Source organism: Typopeltis vanoorti, chromosome 15 (assembly GCF_054136105.1).
Source record: "Typopeltis vanoorti isolate ZY-2024b chromosome 15, IOZ_Tvanoo_1.0, whole genome shotgun sequence".
In the NCBI taxonomy this organism is placed as follows: domain Eukaryota; kingdom Metazoa; phylum Arthropoda; class Arachnida; order Uropygi; family Thelyphonidae; genus Typopeltis; species Typopeltis vanoorti.
Window position 1 is genome coordinate 35043452 of NC_143563.1, and position 19632 is coordinate 35063083.

Below are 19632 nucleotides of genomic sequence, written 5' to 3' on the forward strand. Positions count from 1 at the left end.
TTTGCTGGTTCTCATGATGTGGCCAAGATATGATGTTTTTCGTTTCTTGATTATTTGTACAAGATCTTTAGCTTTGCCAATGAATTTTAAGACATCTTCATTGGTAATTTTTTCTGTCCATGATATCTTTAGCATTCTTCTGTACAGCCACATCTCGAAGGCTTCAATTTTATTGATGGTTGTCGCCTTCAATGTCCATGTTTCAACTCCATAGAGCAGTATACGTGTTATGTAATAATAATCCAAGGGAATTTTTCAATTCATCCAAAGACCCACTCCCACCACTGGCCCACCCTGGAGTATACCATATTTATTGCACCTGTAACATACCATATATAGGAGAAACAGGACACACAATTCCTATCGGACAAAAAGAACATAAACGACACATTAAATATAATAATTATGGTGAAGCTGGCCTTTCTGATCATGCCCTGAACCTTGCATAGAATTGACTGGAAAAGCACTAGTTGTCTACATCACACCAAAACATGGTATGAACGCAAATTTAAGGAAGCCTGTGAGATTATTATCAACCACCCTAATCTGAACAATAATGATGGTCTAAAAATCCCAAACATATGGAAGGCATATATTCGACCCACGGAACCTTCCTCTCTAAGAGCAGCTATAAACAGGACTGTAAAAAATCCAGGATCCTAAATCAAAAATAACAATTATAATGCTAAAAATAGGATATCATTGTTACTGAAAGAAAACTATCTGTAAGAAAGAATGTTTATTCATGTTATCATAAATAGAATTTAGCTTGATGTAGTTTATAAATAACTTTTTTTTTTCTTCACTAGATGTCATGCCAGTAGAATAACATATGATCAAACCATTGTTTCTCTAGCTTACTGTGTGTAATGTAACTCAGCTTGTCCTGTATATTTGTGTATGCTCCAGATGATGATCTTATGGAGATCGAAACGTCGGGATATTAAAAGAGTTATTTATAACACAGTTGTAAAGTCCATAATTTCTAAAATGAAAAATGAAAATCAAGAGAATTTTTCTGCTATGTGGCAAGCAAGAGGAAAAATAATTATGGTGGATTATAACTATCCACCAGCATCTAAAATTATTGATGCTGGTGGATAGTTATGGTAGCAGAGTAACCATAGCAAATGATATAGTGGAATTATTTAATGCGCACTTCATCAATGTATATCATAGTGGTGTGAATGATGCTGTGCAACATGTAGAGGGGAGGCAAGAATTAAAGGTGAAAGAATCAGAGGTGTAGCAAGTGTTGCTCGGGTTAGATGTTTAATAAGGCTGTGAGAATGAATGACATATCACCATGTATTTTTAAAAGTTAGCTGTACCCTTGTTCTGATTATTTAATGAAAGTCTTGCAGTGGGGAAGGTTCCCAAGGAGTGGAAAGAAGGCAAAATAATATCTCTCCACAAGCATAGTTTGAGAACAGAAGTTTCCAGTTATAGACCGGTCTGTATATCTGTAGTTGTGATCATCAAAGTATTGGAAAAATTGGTTAGAAATAGAATACAGGATTGGTTTGATGAACATAAGATTCTCTAGGATGGTCAGCATGGGATTGCGAAGGGCAGGTCTTGTTTTAGCAATCTGCTTGTGTTTTATGATAAGGCGACGAATGTGCTGGATAAGGGAGAATCATATCAGTGATATTCTTGAACTTTGCAAAAGCATTTGATAGATTACCACATAAGTTCACGTACAAGGCTGCAGAGAATAGGAATAGATAGTATATTGGTTAGATTAATCAGAGATTGGCTCTTTGAACGATACCAGCAAGTTGTGTTTGATGGTGCCATATCTCAGAAAAGGAAGGTGACCAGTGCTGTATGTCAGGGTTCTGTTCTTGGGTCCTTACTGTTTAACTTGTCTGTTAATGATATTTCACACGAATTGACTGGGGATCTTTAAATGTTTGCCAATGATATGAAGTTAGGTAGAATTATCAGGTAATGCTAATGTTAATTCTCTACAGGAAGATTTGAATAGACTTTTAGTTTGGAAAAATGAGTGGGGTTGCAATTTTAATGTTAACAAATGGATCTTGGAGTGATGATGGACAGTGGACTGAAGTGCTGACTGCACATTGCAAGTGTTGCAAAGGCTGCGCATTGTATAGCTGCTATGATAAAAAAAGTGCATTGACATGGATAAGGAGGTGGTGGTGCCTCTATATAAGGCATTGGGCAGACTATATATGGACTGTTGTGCTCAGATTTGGTCACCTAGTTTTCATTGTGATGTGGAGAAACTAGAGAGGGTCCAAAAACGAATAACCAAAGTGATATCAGTACTCTGGAGTGTTGGTTATGAAGAGTGTTTGAGAGAATATGGATTACAGAAGTTGGTGGATAGGAAGTAAAAAGGAAATATGATAGATTAACACAGAAGAAATTTTAAAAAGAGTGGATGTTAGGATGGGAAGATCAAGAGGCCATCCCTGGAAGAGTTGTATAAACTGCAAAGCTAATTATGATATGTTGCTAGTTGAGTGGCCCTCCCAGTCTGTTGACTCTATGGAAGTTACCAAATAATAATAATACTGTTATTCAGCTCGCACCAGTGCATATAAAATTCCACATTCAGTGCTGTGTGAAGTATTACACCTGTCATACAAAATGAAGATCCTTAATTTTGAGCCAGCCTGGTTTTACAAGGAATAGTAGAATCACTCATAACATTCCCATAACTGTAGAACAGTGCACATATAAACTCATGATGTACAGCTTCTCCTGGCATATTTTCACAATGCCTACGAGAAAGTCCACACACACACACACACACACACACACACACACACACACACACACACACACACACACACACACACACACACACACAGATGGAGTTGAAAAAGAGGTGGAAAATCAAGTAACTGCCAGAAAATAAAAGAAGAAACTACTTACTGCAATCTGTTCTAAATAAGCTGCATCCTGTTTTGGACACCCAGCCATGATATTCTCTGCTGTTGTAATGCCTTAAAAAAAAAAAAAAGTATTAATTTTAAGAAAAACATTGACCAACAATTTTTTTTTTTTTACAACACTTACTATATTTAACAATAAAGTTAATGTTGACTTGTGGATACGGATAGTTTGATATATCATCACTCTCACAACACTGTCACACAAATATGTGATCTACCTTTCAGTTACTACAAAGAGAATGATCATATCTATTTTCTTACTGATTGATTACCTTCTTTCTTGAATACCTTCTAGTTACTTTCTTTATGAGGAGTGTCAAATGACATACATATGTAATTTCTTTCTCATCAATAGTCCAAGTATGTTGATGTTAGTTCTCTGTAACATAACCCAGATCATGACCTGGTGCAAGTTGTCTCCCTTTAAGCTGCCTACTACTTTTTGCTTTGTCATTTGACCAAATGGATATTCTCTATAATTTCTATTAATCTTTTCCATAGGTGGACTGTTGTTTTCATTTTTCTCATCCAAACCCATCATTTGGTTGCAGTAACAAAATAATTCCTGCTAGAAAAAAATTTCTCAATCTGTTCAAAATCCCTACTCACTATCCAAACTGATCGCAGTTCATCTACCAAAGTGGTTTCCATATGGAAATCATTTTGACTATCTACCCTTTGAACATGTTCCGTGAAAGGTTTGGAGAAACTCGAGTTATTGCACATGATATCCCCAGGATATGTCATCAGATCCCATTTAGGATGCAAGGAGATTTTTCAGATGACGATGAGTGAGTTAGTATCATAAGCTGTCAGCAGGATTTTCCTTCTGGAACTTGTGGTTTTTTTTCAAATGTATCTTTTTTCAACCAAATGATGATGAGGTGAAACATTGAATTAAAATATGACCAGTGTCAAAAAAATAGTGCTCCAGTGCAAAATTGCATGATTTTCACTAGTATGTATGGACTAAGGATAAAATCTAACTCTCTGCTATATAAATGGATACAGGACTCCACTACCCTGATTTTGTGATATAAAAATGAACTAAATACTGGAACATATTGCCTCACACTGCTTTATTACTATAGCATGGGCATCTCCATGAAGTCTGAAGACTTATGGGGAGATCCACACTATTTCTGTCCACATAATACCTATTGTACCTCTCCATCAGTAGTGTAGCTAAGGGGGGGGAGCACTTCGCCCCAGGTGGCACTTTTCATGTGAGGCACAATTTTAGTTTTTGACAACTCTTTTATATTAACTTAGTAATTTTTATTACTTAATTAATAATTAGTTTTTAACAACTATACTTACAACTAAAATAAACATAAACATAGTGTTTTAATTTATTTCCCTATATGTCGTTTTGACTTTTTGTAGTAGTATTTTTTTTGTGTATTGAGGGGGATGACAAACTCAGGAACCGCCCTGGGCGACAAAAGCTCTGGCTATGCTACTGCTCTCCATAAATATATGGAGATCAGTGATCTCCATATATTTATGATCAATCAACTTCCCTCAATCCATTCTCAAACACATTATTCTGCAGACTATTCACATTTTGGTCAATTACCTCTGGATCATGCCCTCTACCACTTCATCCCCAAGAAGATAACACTATAGCTCCCTGCAGGCAACATATACTATCTGTCAATAATTGTCCAGATGCCCCTGTCATCTGAAGTTATGGAACATTCCAGGTTTGTTAATAACATAAAAAACAGTGTATAGATAGTAGGAAGCAGTATTTCATCATAGCAGTTGAATACAAGTGGTATGGCAACACAGCATGAACTCAGTGACTTTGAGAAAGGTGTTATTGTGGGTTGTCACATTGGTGGCATGTCCCTACATGACATTACCATTACTGCTCAACTGGAGCATCCAAAATCAACGGTTGTCAATGTGATCAACAAATGGAAATGTTCTGGCATCACTAGTGCAGAAAAACACCCAGGATGGCTGCCAAAAATGACTGACAAGAACAAGATAGTGTTAAAATGGGTGGCATGCAAAAACCGGCTACAATTGGCACAGACCATTCATGATGAGTTCCAAAGCGCCAGTAATGCCATGGTGAGCACTAATACTGTATGAAAAGTACGAATACTGTAGTTGTGTGCTGCTGCTCTTCCACGGAAGAGCAGTGGCACACAAGCTGAACATTACAACAATGAACAAGGTGACTCATCTGGCCTGTGCAAAGAGTGTGTGTGAACTGGACAATTGACTAGTGGAAAACAGTACTCTGGATTGATGAATCAAGGTTCACCTGTTTCCAGTCTGATAGCAGAGTGTGGGTGTGGAGGCGGCCTGATGAATGCTTGTTGCCACAGTGTGTTGCATGCACAATAAAGTTTGGTGGTGGAGGAGTAATGATGTGGGATGCATTTAGCTGGTTTGGAGTGGGACCACTGGTTGTTGTCCATGGTTCCATGAAGTCAGTTCAGTACCTTGATATTCTGAATAATCATGTGCTACCTACACTGTGGAGTTTTTATGGAATGGATCCGTGTTATTATGCAGCTGTTATGGAATGGTTTGAAGAGATGGTTGTTAAACGACTGTCCTGGCCTGTGCAGAGTCCTGACCTCAACTCCCATCGAACACCTGTGGGACAAATTGGAGCAGCGATTGAGATCCAGAGCAGCACGTCCTTGATCTGTCTCTGCACTCGGTGCTGCTTTGATAGAGGAATGGAGACAAATTCCACATGATTGTGTGCTGTACATTGGTGAAAAGCCTTCCTCAAAGGGTGCATGAGATGATCAAAGCCAAAGGTGGACATACTCGATATTAGAGTTTGCCTGTTAGTATTAATTATTATTATTATTACGGGTATCTCCATGGAGTTGGTAGACTCATTGCGGGAGACCCAAACTACCCCAAACACTATCTATCATATCTGTTCTTGAATTCATTTACAGATGAAGAACTCACAACTCAGTCAGGCAATGCATTCCACTCATTCACCACCTTCCAGGCAAAAAACCTTGTTTTCACACCCTTGTTAACCACACTTTTCCTTAATTTCCAGGGATGACCTCTTGTTCTTCCATCAATATCACACAGCTGAAACATTTTCCCCTGCATTAATCTTATAAAAACCTTTTAGTAATTTGGTTTCTATTACATTTGAATCATTCCTCTTTAAATGCAAAATGTAGCATATCAGGCAATTTCTTGCCTTTCAATGAAAACAGTGCAATTCATAGAAATTGGCACTCGTTATTTGTTTTTGAATGAATCCATTTCCAAAATCGGACTCTTTCCCTTCCAATGGGCGGTTCATTAACATGGCAGTCTACGGGAGACCGGAGCGGACGCATTTTTATGTGAGAGGTACCCCATGTTTGTTCACAACCGGATGTGACGTCACCAGAAGGGGGATGAAACCAGAAATTACACCAAGTTGACGTCACCGTGACATGCAGTACGGGAACTTGCAGCAGACCATTGGTTAGGTTGCGTTCCAGCGAGATGCTTTCCTCCTAACTTATCCTAAGATAACCTAACCTAAACTAACTAACCTAACCGAATCAAATGTAATTTATCTACTCAGCTGTAATCAATGATTAGGTTAGGTTAGATACCTAACCTAAGCTAACCGAATCAAATGTAATTTATCTACTCAACTGTAATCGATGGTTAGGTTAGAATAGGTTAGGAGGAAAGCATCTCGCTGGAACGTAACCTGACCTAACCAACGGTCTGCCACTAGTTCCCGTACTGCACGTCATGGCGACGTCAACTTGGCATAACTTCTAGTTTCATCTCCCTTCTGGTGATGTCACATCCGGTTGCGAATGAACACGGGGTACCTCTCACATACAAACGCGTCCGCTCCGGTCTCCTGTAGACTGCCATGTTAACAAACCGCCTGTTGGAAGGGAAAGAGTCCGATTTTGGAAATGGATTCATTCAAAAACAAATAACGAGTGCCAATTTCTATGAATTGCGCTGTTATCATTGAAAGGTAAGAAATTGCCTGATATGCTATGTCTTGCATTTAAAGAGGAATGATTCAAATGTAATAGAAACCAGTAATTTAAATGTTTCTATCATATCCCCTCTTCTCTGCCTATCAACCAACCTCTGCAATCCACAAGCTCTCAATCTATCAATGTAGGGAGCATTTTTTACATCACTCACCAACTTAGTCACTCTCCTCTGAACCCTTTCCACAGCCTCCTCATCTCCAAGGAATCCAGGTGACCAGACCTGAGCACAGTAATCCAAATGTGGAAGTATCAACACTATAAAAGGGAATAATATCCTCTTTATCTCTGGATGTTAGTGTGTTCCTCAACAACCAAGTAATCGTATGTGCAACCTTGAACACCCTAGCAATGTGTCCCCTGAATTTCATCTCCCTATCTACCAACACCCCTAAGTCCCTAGCCTCATCAATCTCTTGAAGTACTGTTCCATCAATGTAGTATACAGCTGGTAATCTCTTAATCCCAAAATGCATAACTTTACATTTTTCCTCATTGAACTGACATCCATTTCCTTTTGCCCATTTTACCAGCTTATTTAAATAATCCTGCAAACTCTCAACATCAGCTTGATTTTTTATTGCACTACTCAATTTTGCATCATCAGCAAACAACTGAATATCTCCATTTAAGCCATTTCCTCTATCATTTATGTATAAATTAAACAACAATGGCCCAAGCACAGAGCCCCGAGGCATAAATTATAAATTGCTAAAGTGTCCAAACAATTATTGGTAGATAGTGTACTTTATACAGGGTTAACTTTGATAAGTCAAGTTTCCAAAATTGGCTTTTTTGGGAAATTGAATTGTGCGAGTTTCCTTTGTAGTGAAATTTTGAGCTTTATAGTTTTCTGTGTAGATGTAATTTCAGCTTTCATTCACAGTAAAAGCAGTCATTCCAGTGTATCTTTAGAAATAAAATTGCTTTAGTTTCCACAACTAGCTCTTATGGGAAAAACAGTGTACAATGTATTGATTGTGTGAGCATCCTACAGCTTTTTATAAAACTTTGGAGAGATTTATAATAACTCTGGAAGAATTAATACTATTTGAAATGTTGTTTAAAGCAAAATGGAACAAAATTTGCCATGAGGACCTCTGACTTTTGTCAGAGGTCCTCGTGGCAAACATCTGTCAAATATGTTGATAACATACTTGATTTAGCTACCTTTTCTGTAATCCTAACTGGCAAATCATTGCAGTGGCACACCCAAAGGGGGGGGGGGGGCTTGCTCCTCCCCAATGAAAAAGAGGAAAAAATTTTAAATTTTCCAAAAATCTTTTCCTAATTAAATTTTTTTTTTTTTTTTTAAATTTATGTTGTGTCATGTCTTCTATTTCTGTGCTACTCATGAATTAGCAATCATTGCAGATGCTCAGTCATAGGTCGTATGTGATGCAATGTGTGTATTCTCAAATCGTCTACTGGTCCCCCCCCCCCCAGATTAAATCCTGAGTGTGCTACTGAATACTGAATCATTGAGTGTGACTAGAAACCTTAGATAGCATATATACTGTATGTACCTATGGTCATTCTTCTGTCCTTTGCAAGTGGATAGGTAGTTTTTTTTTCCTCCCATCTCTTGCTTCTTAGTACATATGGTAGACAATGTCTTCAAATTCCTTAATAAGTCAGAAGTTCGAGAATACTCTGGAACTTCTGACTCATTAAGGAATTTGAAAGGAGGCTATCTTAGGCATCTGTATTTCCAAAAAATTACAAACACTGCTGGTTTTAAAAACTACTATTAACAAATATCTTTGTTTTTTTTCCTCTTTCTTCCCATTCATAGTATTAAGCATACCTCTTCCCAGCTTATTAGAGACTGGATTTGGCTTTAAAAAATACTGTCTTTAGTCCCTAAAGCAGGGTTCCAAGTTTTATTTTTTAAGACTTATCAAAGGTGCTAATGCAATATAAATTTTCCAATTTTTCATTGGTAGGATTATCATAGGTGAAAAAAGCCTCATGTTTAGGATCACCATAAAAGTAGTCCATCCATATTGCTGTCTGGTTGCATGTGGGATAAGCTGGGCCTTGTCTGCTTTCAAAATATGTGACAGATCAGGCAAAACACTGCTTATTATTTTCAAGTTACCACACACACACTGTCATCCATGTGAAAATAAACACCACCTGTTAGTTTTCAGTAGGGGAAAATGATATATTTGCAATTTCTGGGTAAAAGATAAGAGTTACCAGATCAGTGTGACAAGTATAAAGTTATGCACTTTTGACCGAAGAGATTACAAGCTGTGTATTATATTGATAGCACTGTATTGTAAGGAACTGATGGGGCTAGTTATTCAAAGATGGTGGTGGACAGGGATTTGAGGACATACTTCAAGAGAGGGAAAACTAACATAGTGACAGGTCTTTGAATACTTTCTGTAAGGTTAGACTGAAGGCTTGTGAGTTAGAAAATTTGATTCATGGGCAGAAAAGACAGAAAAGAGGAGATTATAATAAATTTAATCTACTCCTTTATTCAAGTGTGAGCAAACAAAGTTTGTGCCTGAAAATATCTTCAGGACTGAGAAAAGGTAGTGCAACACCAGGCAACTCAGAGCAAAGGTGGACCAAGCTACCAACATCCCTATCCCAGTATCTCCCATAATGTAAAACACATCTCCTTGCGGATATGTATAATGTTATGCATTAAGGGAAGCGCCACTACCCAGACCGGTTTCGACCTTTATTGAGGTCTCATCAGTGGGAACCAGGCCCAGAGGTGGAGATACCAAGGCAGAAGCCATGGAGAGGTCATCTTTACCTGTAGGAGTTGCCAAAAGGTGTTGCACCTTATTATTAAATTACTCTGGATTTAGAGAAAGATATTGAAAGTTTATTTTGCACCTGATTAGACTATAATAAATTTAGTTTAGTCCTTTATCCAAGTGTGAGCAAACAAAGTTTGCGCATGAAAATATCAGGACTGAGGAAAGGTAGTGCAACACTAGGCAACTCAGAGCAAAGGTGGACCTATGGGCCTGGCTCCCACTGACGAGACCTCAATAAAGGTCGAAACCGGTCTGGGTAGTGGCCCTTCCCTTAATGCATAACATTATACATATCCGCAAGGAGATGTGTTTTGCATTATGGGAGATACTGAGATAGGAGTGATGATAGCTTGGTCCACTTTGCTCTGAGTTGCCTGGTGTTGCACTACCTTTCCTCAGTCCTGAAAATATTTTCAGGTGCAAACTTTGTTTGCTCACACTTGGATAAAGGATTAAACTAAATTTATTATAGTCTAACCAAGTGCAAAATAAACTTTCAAAAAGAGGAGATTAATAGAAAGACATAAGTTACTGAAGTTTCTTAATATAGATACAGAAGACATTTTTCAGTATGTGAGAGGAGAGAGAGATCAAATATCATCTTGAAAATGAGTAAGAGTGCAGTAAGCAAGAATGTGAGGACTTGGATTTTTTGTTTGAAGAATGGTAAATAAGTGGAAATGAGGTACTAGAAGTAGTTTTGAGTGCAATGCCAGAAAAAAACAATGCACTCAAAAAGAGAGATGCGATAGACACTGTGTGACTAACAATTATTGTGAGTCTTCTTGCAGTGGGTATTCAGACACCATGGAGACACTTGAATAATTATTCCTAGTTGAAGAGTATATCCTTAAGATGGTGCATTTCATTGGAGTACCTTCCACCACTAAATGTGAAAGGCTTACATTCCTCAGGAATAGTAAAATGTTTCTTCAGAGGCTTTGTGTAAACTATTTGCAAATTTCAGTGTTATGATGCTATATGTTACCAAATCTTCATCCACAACCATTATTCTAATATTGTAAATGTCTTCCACAGTACTGTAAATTGTTCTCATCACCTAAATCTTTTCAGACTGAGGTTACATTACTATACAATGTGACTGTTGTACATCATTCTACTACTATTTGGCATTTATGTTGTCATATGGACAAAGAATCAGATTGTTAGCATTAGTGACTTAGTCGTGTTTCATTACTTTTTCTTCAGTACTTGTATTATCTTTACTCTTTAGAGGTCAGGTTTAAGTACCACAATCTGAGCATTAAAATTCAGAAATTATGAGAGTATCACCCAATGTAATGAAACAGTTCTGCTCTGCTTTCTAGTTGTTTACAGAGTAGAAGTAGGCTATGCCTTCTACAAATAGCAAAATACTATCTTTATTGACTTAAAGGAAAACTGTGAGCTGAATTTTAAAAATTTGGGAGAAAAGTACATATACGCTATCAAGAAATTGTTTGCTTTCTAGTTTCAAGTGGTTCAAAGAAACAGTACCTTTGCTGATTTCAAAGGTCACTTCAAGAAAGTGACCATAACATAGGCAAAGAAGCATATGCTTTATCTAGAGAGACCTAAGTTCAGATGGGATTTTAACTCTGGTCAAGAAATTTTCTACCCAAAACTGTTTTTTTTTTCCCCTCTTGCAAAATATCAGCCAGCCCTGAGAACACATGCAGTTTGCAGATATATTATCCAGACATCTCCCTGGAGTCATAGGACTCATCAGATGGATACTTATACTAACCCACATGATGCCTGTCATACCTCTTCTTAAACTCATTCCATACCAGCACTCTGACTCCACATCAAAGAATATCTAAGCATCATTTGCAAGAGTTTGGAAGAAATTTATATTCAAAAACAATCACTAAATCCAAAAAAAAAAAAGTTTCTCCTTGCACCTCTTCTAATGTTACAGGCTCACTAAACATATGTGTACTACTACTACTAACATTCATTGTGAAATTTCACAATGAATCAAACTAGCTACTCAGAGACAGCTTATTGACCATTTTTGTAAGCTTATGATTACTTTCAAAGTTTCTGAAGTAAAGTTTTACTGGACTATAAAAATAAAGAATATTTATTATCCTTTCAAGCTAAATTAGCATCTGAGATATTGGAATTTATTTATTTTTACATATGTAAATTGCTGGTTTTGGATATTCTGATTAGAAATGCTGCTATTATGGGGATAATTGCTGGTATTAGATTAACAATAATAATATCTCATCTTCTTTATACCCTCTTTTACCTTGCATTGTCGAGGGTTTATTAATCATCGGACCTCAAATCGTTCACAGGATAAGGTGGTGAGTCCTATGCCCCGGTGTATTCTAAGTCCTGTAGTGTTGAGTTCTCAAGACCATCTTGCCTGCTTTGCGGGATGAAAAACACCAGGATAAGCTGGGGAAAAAACCCCTACTGTCCACGCCCAAGACTGGTTAACTTGACTATGGCTGAGGAAGATCCTTCAGCTCCTCCCATCAATGATGGGAATCGAACCTAGCACACTCCTTCCCCAGGCATATAGTTGCGAAGCGCACAGCCACTAGGCTAACCTCGTGGACTTATTATAAAATATATTGTTCAATATTTTAATCCTCTTATCCTTCTCATCCATCTAGGACAGGTTGAGTCCCCTCCTAATGAGGGGTTATTGCAGCAGTGTAGCTAGAGCTTTTGCCATCCAGGGAGGTCCCTGAGTTTGCCACCCCTCTCAATACACACCAAAAATACTACAAAAAGTCAAAACGACGTATAGGGAAATAAATTAAAACTATGTTTATTTTTGAAGTAAAACTTTAATTTCAACATTCTAAAATGTTATTTTTCTTGCTTTTCTGTTAGCAAAATTGTCAATGACATTGTTGAAGTTTATTTCATAGTAATGTAAGTAATTCTTAATTTTATTTAGAAAAAATAGTTGGAACTGAGTTCTCGAAACTGTATTTTAGAATTAACTGCAAAAGTTCAAAAATGTTCAAAAATGCCACCCTGGGGAGGACCTCCCCCCCCCCTAGCTACGCCTCTGGGTTATTGGTGTATTAATGCAGCCAGTTCGCCACTCCTCTGCTGCATCCCCTAAGGGTGATATTCATGATTGTACCCATGTGTTATGAAAAACCCAAGATAAACTGGAGGGAAAACCTGCTGTCCATGTCTAAGACCAGCTGACTTGGCTAAGGCCGAGGTAAATCCTTAAGCTCCCCATGTTGTCGACGGGAATCGAACCTAGGACACTCCTTCCCCAGGCATATGGTTGTGAAGTGCACAGCCACTAGGCTAACCGCGTAGACAATATTTTAATATTAAACATAATATTTAATATAAATTAATGATGCCAAGAAATTATATTCTTTGTTTAATCCTTTATCCAAGTGCAAGCAAACAAAAAGTTTGCACCTGAAGTATTTTCAGGACTTGGCAACTCGTATATAGAAGCTAATGACTTTCCATCATTTGCCTTAGTATCCCATAATGCAAAACACATATCCTTACAGACATGCATAATGCTATGCATTATGGGATGGATCACTGCCCATCTCAAATCCAGAGTAATTTAATAAGGTGTGACACCTTTTAGCTACTTGTATATGAAAATATGACTTCTGCATTACTTCAACCTTGCTATCACCTCTGGGTCTGGCTCCCACTGATGAGACCTCAATAAAGGTCAAAACTGGTCTGGGTAGTGACCCTTCCCATAATGCATAGTATTATACATGTCCGTAAGGATATGTGCTTTGCATTATGGGATACCAAGGCAAGTGATGGAAGGTCATTAGCTTCTATATACGAGTTGCCCAGTCCTGAAAATACTTCAGGTGCAAGCTTTGCTTACACTTGGATAAAGGATTAAATCAAGAATACAATTTCTTGGTATCTTTAATTTATAGTATAGCCAAGTGGAAAAACTTCCAACAATAAATTTTAATATTCTGTTTATCGTTTTATATTAAATCAAGAGAGTATGCAATCTGGAAGAAGAAGGTATTATGGAAGAAGTGCAAGATGAGTAGTTATAACAACCAGTTGCATGAGAAGTACAAAGAGCAAGCGAGGAAGATGACTTGCTTGATAAGGGTAGCAAAAGTGCAGTATGAGTAGTAGTTATTTAATGCAGCTAAAAAAAATCCTAAATATTTTCGATAATTGGTCAGTAGAAGAAAGAATGATTATGGAAGGATAACATTGATTGGTGTAAATGGAGGAATGGTAATCGCTGCAGAGGATATAGTTGAGGTATTTAATGAGAAATTTATAGAGTATTTCAATGTTGTGAATGTGACATCATGCAGAACTTGAATAGGGTGGGAAAGGAGGAGGAACTGTTAGTGAGCAGGAGGTATAGGAGGAATTGAATGGACAATGTAAATAAGGCTGTAGGATTTGATGCTATATCACCATGTGTTTTGAGGGACTGTTCTGGAGAGTTTTTACATATATCTTTTTACATGAGTCTTGCACTGGGCCAAGTCCTAAAGGAAAGAGAATAAAATTGTTCTGATTCATAAGGGAGGTGACAAGACTAGGGATTTAGATTATAGGCCAGTCTGCGTGTTTGGAATTGTGGTTAAGGTGTTAGATTAGTTAGGACCAAGATTCAGAATTGGGTTGACAACAAAAAAATAATCTTTGGTGGCCAGCATGGATTTTGTATTTGTTAAAGGAAGATCATGTTTTAGCAATCGGATTATTTTTTATAACAAAGTGACAAATGCATTTGATAAGGGTGTTGCATACACAGTGATATATATTTAGATTTGCAAAGGTCTTTGATAAATTGCCACATGACAAACTGGTAATTAAATTGGAACAGATGAGGCTGAATGGTAGATTAGTTTGCAGGATTGGAGATTGGTTATCTGATAGGTATCAGCGAGTTGTCTATGGATGAGTGATATCCAATAATGGTATATCCCAAGGGTATGTATTGGGTCTATTGCTATTTAATTTGTATATAAATGGTATTTGGAGAGGTCTGAATGGTGATATGCAGCTCATTTGTGGATGATGCAAATTCGGGGAGACCTATCAGGAGTAGAGCGGATGTGCTGGTTTTGCAAGAGGACTTGGATACACTGGCTGAATAGGTAAATGAGTGGGAATGTCAATTAAATGTTGAAAAGTGTAAGGTTTTGAAATATGGGATGTAGAGCACACAATCGATTGAAATATCTTGGAAGAGGTAGAGAGATGAGAGATCTGGGAGTGATTGTGGACAAGGACCTAAAATTTCGGGCACATGTCGCTAAAATTGTGAGGACAGCACAGTAGATAATGGGATTGATGCAGAGAATACTAACTTGTAAAAATAAGGATGTTATGGTTCCCTTGTATAAGGCTTTGATCTGGCTGCATATGGATTATTGTGTCACCTAGTTTTCAAAAAGTTGATATATATTGTAAAAGGTCCAGAAACGACTGACAAGTATCAATCGTTAGGAAGAGAGGAGGGGATATGATAGAGACATATAAGCTGTTAAAAGGTGATTACCAGATTAATGTCGGGGAGGTTTTGCATAAAATGGGCGAAGATAGGGAGAAAACAGGTTATCCCAGGAATATATGACAAATAGAGAACTAGGGGCCATCCATGGAAGTTGTGCAAGAGTGTGGTTAGTAGGGGTTCGCAGGCCAGATTTTTTGCATGGAGAGTCATGAGTAGAGTGGATTGTCAGAATTGGTTGAGAGATCCCTGACAATGAATGAATTCAAGGAGAGGTAGGATGTGATTTGAGTATACGGTGGTTGATTTGGGTCTCCCGCGATGAGTCTCCAGACTACATGGAGATACTGTAAAATAATAATTCGCTCTATATGATTAATTGGAGATTTCAATCGTGCTTATCTTCTCACACTGACATATTTATTGTTAGTGTGTCGTCAAGTAACATATCTTAATATTGAGATCAGGGGCGAATTCTCCATGTTTGCTGCACAAGCTCATCAATTGAGAAAGAAGTAATATTTATTTGTTAATAAATGCATTTATTAATATATTAATAAATGCATGCATAAGCATTCCATTTAGGCTTTTATTTTTGTAGACAGAAGATGTCTTAAGCTTGCACGGCAATAATTGAGCTTTGCGATGTGTATCGAAGGCCGATGCTTACTCGTCTAGTTAAAGCTACCTTGGCTGGCTCGGTTGTAGGAGCTTCCAAGTCCTCGCAGCAGCACTGTGATTTCATGCGCATGCATAGCCATTTCACGTTGTCTCACTCTGTTGCTTAAACACAGGCCATACGCATAGCTCTAGCCAGTGAGCTTCAGCCAGTCTTTACAAGTGTGCTTGTTGCTTGGGAAAATTAAGTTACAACCAACTTTTATGACAATGTTATTGACCAGTTCATAAAGAAGAACCGTAAGGTAGAATTTGTATTCAAGTAGCTAAATTGAAAAAAAGATAGAATATCATTTGTAAAATAAATGTTGTATTTGTATGATTAAATATACATAAATTTCTAAATATATAATTTTAAATGGTCAGTAATTCATTATTCCGCTAATCAGACTTCAATCATTCCTCTCACTCCCTGAATGATAACAAGAGCAAGCGTGAATTTCAAGACCAGCATTCGCTCCTGATTGAGATGCGAACACGCGTGGAATGTTCTGTTGTACGTACCTTTCCTAACTAAGTATTATTATTAGTATTATTATTACCACAATAACACAAGGAAGCATATTCTTCCTTCATTTCGTCAAAAAAACGTACAGGAAGCAGACTAACCATTCACACAATACCTAGCGTATGAGCACCACCAACCTTAGGCAGTCCATTTCACCCATTCACCACCCTTGTAGTAAAAAATTTAAACCTCATACCCTACTTAGTATGCTTTTACTCACCTTCCAATGATGACCTCTTGTTCTTCCTCTGTCATATGTTGAAAATTTTCTCCAACACCATTCTATAAAACACTTTTAGCAGCTTACATGTTTCTATCATATCCCCCTCTCTTTTGTCTATCAACCAATTTTTGTATCCCACATATCTTCAATTTCTCTTCATCCGAAGCATTCTAAAAACTTGAAATCATCTTGGCCATCTTTTAGGTTATGAAGGTCATCCACCTCCACATTTTAGAAACCAGGTGACTAGATTTGAGTATAATAGTCCAGATGCTGACTTATTAAAGCCTTAGAGAGATGATGACGTCTTTGTCTCTACTAATAAGCATGTTTTTAAGCATCAGAGTGTTCCGTTGTGCTAATTTGCATATTTTTGAAATATGGCCTCTGAACTTCGGTGTCCTGTCAACCCAGACCTCAAAATTCCTGATCTGATAAATTTCCAGAAGAAACTCCCTCCACTGTAATATACAGCTTGAAACATTTTCAATTCAAAATGCATAACTCTACGTTTTGCCACATCGCAAGAAAAACCATTGTCATTTGCCCGCGATGTCGGCTTATTCACGTCACCCTGAAAGATCTCTCTTATTTGTTATCATCCTTCCCATAGCATCGTGATACAAGGATTGCTGTCATTTGAGCACATCGACAGCTGCCAAACCATTTTACTCTCTCCTGCAAGGAAACAAACTTTCAGTGGGCCTCTTTATAGCTTTCTTAGAGAGTAGAATCCATGGCGTTTTCAAGAGGGTACACAAAGCACCTGTCCCTCTCCCCGCCTAGATGCGAGGTGTTGCGACATGTCACTCAGCTCAGTGACAACTTGGAGATACATAATATTCTACAAGTTTCTGCTTTGGTAAAGTATTAAAACAAAAAATATATATATAATCTCTTGTTAATATATGTATTGTAACCTGGTAAGACCTTTCTATGTCACTGGTATGTAATTCACACGTTAGCCAATAGGTAATTACTCATAACCAGTGATGTAGCTAGAGCTTTTGCCACCCGGGGTACCTGAGTTTGCCGCCCCTCTCAACACACACCAAAAATACTACAAAAAAAAACTACCTATAGGGAAATAAATTAAAACACTATGTTTATTTTTGAAGTAAAACTTTAATTTCAACATTCTAAAATGTTATTTTTCTTGCTTTTCTGTTAGCAAAATCGCCGATGACATTGGCAAAGTCGATTTCATAGTAATGTAGGTAATTCTTAATCAATTTTATTTAGAAAAACTCTTCTCACAACTAGCAACACTTACAGCAATTGTGAGGAAAATTCGCTGTAGTATTACAGTAGTTGGAACGGAGTTCTCAAGACTGTATTTTAGAATTAACTGCAAAATTTCAGTGACGCCCGTGGCGGACCGCCCCCTCTAGCTACGCCTCTGCTAGTAACGCAGCAGCAATTTATCCTTGAGTCACTTTCTTTGCGTTTAAATCCAGATTTATCGACATATTTTGAATCTTGTGTTACATAAAAGATTAAGGAAGGATTAGTTCTAAGAGATAAGCTATTCCTAACCTTAATCTTCAAATGCTCCAGTAACTGCGTTAGCTTAAAATGACACAGACCTACCTTTCAAATCTATCTGCAAAATTAACTTTCACATCGTTATTTCATGAATACTTGTGCCATGACATGTTGGCCACCAATGTGTCAAATACGAATGCAGTACAACAAACACAAAACACTCCCCTACGGGATGCTTTTAAAATTGTTTAATGCATAATTTGTTATCCATATTAGTATTGTAAACAATATTGCTATTCAAAAATATCATCTGTATGTATTCAGTACTAAAAAATAAAAATTTTGCTTGCACTAATTAAGGTTATAGGATGCCTACAAGCTGGTTGGATACAACAAAGAGTAAATTGTATCTCTGGTGGATTTTTTTTTTATTTTTTGTAGGGGGAAAGCATCTTTGCAAGACATTTGGATTTAGGACTTGCATTCAACTTTATTTATTAAACAATAGTTTAGCACTTCAAGTTTAATATTAATTAATATATACTCTTTAATACTTTGATTTATTAAATTATAATTTTAGAATTAATAAATGTATAAATATTAATAGTTTATTATAAAGTGCTTGTGGAACCAATGGTGATGAAAATATATGTTAGGAATTATATACTAGACGTGTTCAAAAAAGACCGAACTTTTTTAATAGCACGCCAACCGGCACAAAGAGCGTGCTGCGTCTACTGAGCCTAGCGGCAGGTTTTCCCAACAAAGTGCCGTTTGCCTCGTTCTGCTATAAGCATTAGGTATCGAGTTATATCCGCTGAAGTGAGCACGTGCACAAACTGTTCGTCGAATTAGTGACAGTGAAAGAGCTCGAAGAACAACGTGTGTATGTGAAATTTTGCTGCAAACTTGGTAAAAATTTTACAGAGACATTTCAATTGCTTAACCAAGCATATGGGGAGGACTATATGAGGCAATCCTATGAATGGTTTAAAAGTCGGTCAAACATCAAGGTGATATTGGTTGCTCTTCGATTAGAAAGGTATTGTCCGTTATGAATTTGTACCACATAGTCAGATAGCTGTACCAGGAAGTTTTAGCGCGGTTTTCCCAAAATCCAGGCCTCTTCCTGCGCGCTTAGTGCGCAGGAAGAGGCCTGAATTGTGGAAAAAACCAGACTTGGATGTTGCACCACGACAATGCTCCGGCTCGCGCGTCACTCCTCATCCACAGTTATATGGTAAAACATCAGACATCTATTGTGCCCCATCCACCCTGTTCTCTGGATTTAGCCCCAGCAAACTTTTTCCTGTTTCCCAAACTTAAAATCATTTTGAAAGGATGTCGTTTCCAAACCATACAGGAGATTCAGGGAAAATGCAATAAGAGAACTGCGCGCCATCACAGAAAGTGCGTTCCAGGAAGCATTCCAACAATGGAAGAAACGTTGGGAACGGTGTATTGCCAGTAGAGTAATAAAACAAAGTCTTTATAGCAAAAGTTCGTGTTTTTTTTAGTTGAACACGCCTTGTATTTGTGAATCTGGCAGAGCCAGACCACCACAATTAG

General features: G+C 37.5%; 1 protein-coding gene across 2 annotated transcripts in view; it reads right to left on the reverse strand.

The window, feature by feature from the left end:
• Nucleotides 1-19632, reverse strand: part of LOC150098598 (pyrroline-5-carboxylate reductase 1, mitochondrial-like) — a 72594-nt gene that overhangs the window by 34727 nt on the left and 18235 nt on the right. Inside the window, exons 1-2 of one of the 2 annotated variants that reach the window (XM_090404798.1) lie at nucleotides 18169-18241; nucleotides 2908-2978 (exon numbers count right to left, since the gene is read on the reverse strand). In XM_090404798.1, coding sequence (XP_090260924.1) covers nucleotides 2908-2955 — 48 coding nt within the window. In that variant the 5' untranslated portion in view covers nucleotides 2956-2978; nucleotides 18169-18241. Of the gene's footprint in view, nucleotides 1-2907; nucleotides 2979-18168; nucleotides 18242-19632 lie in introns of those variants that run through there. The other variant, XM_090404797.1, reaches the window with a different exon arrangement.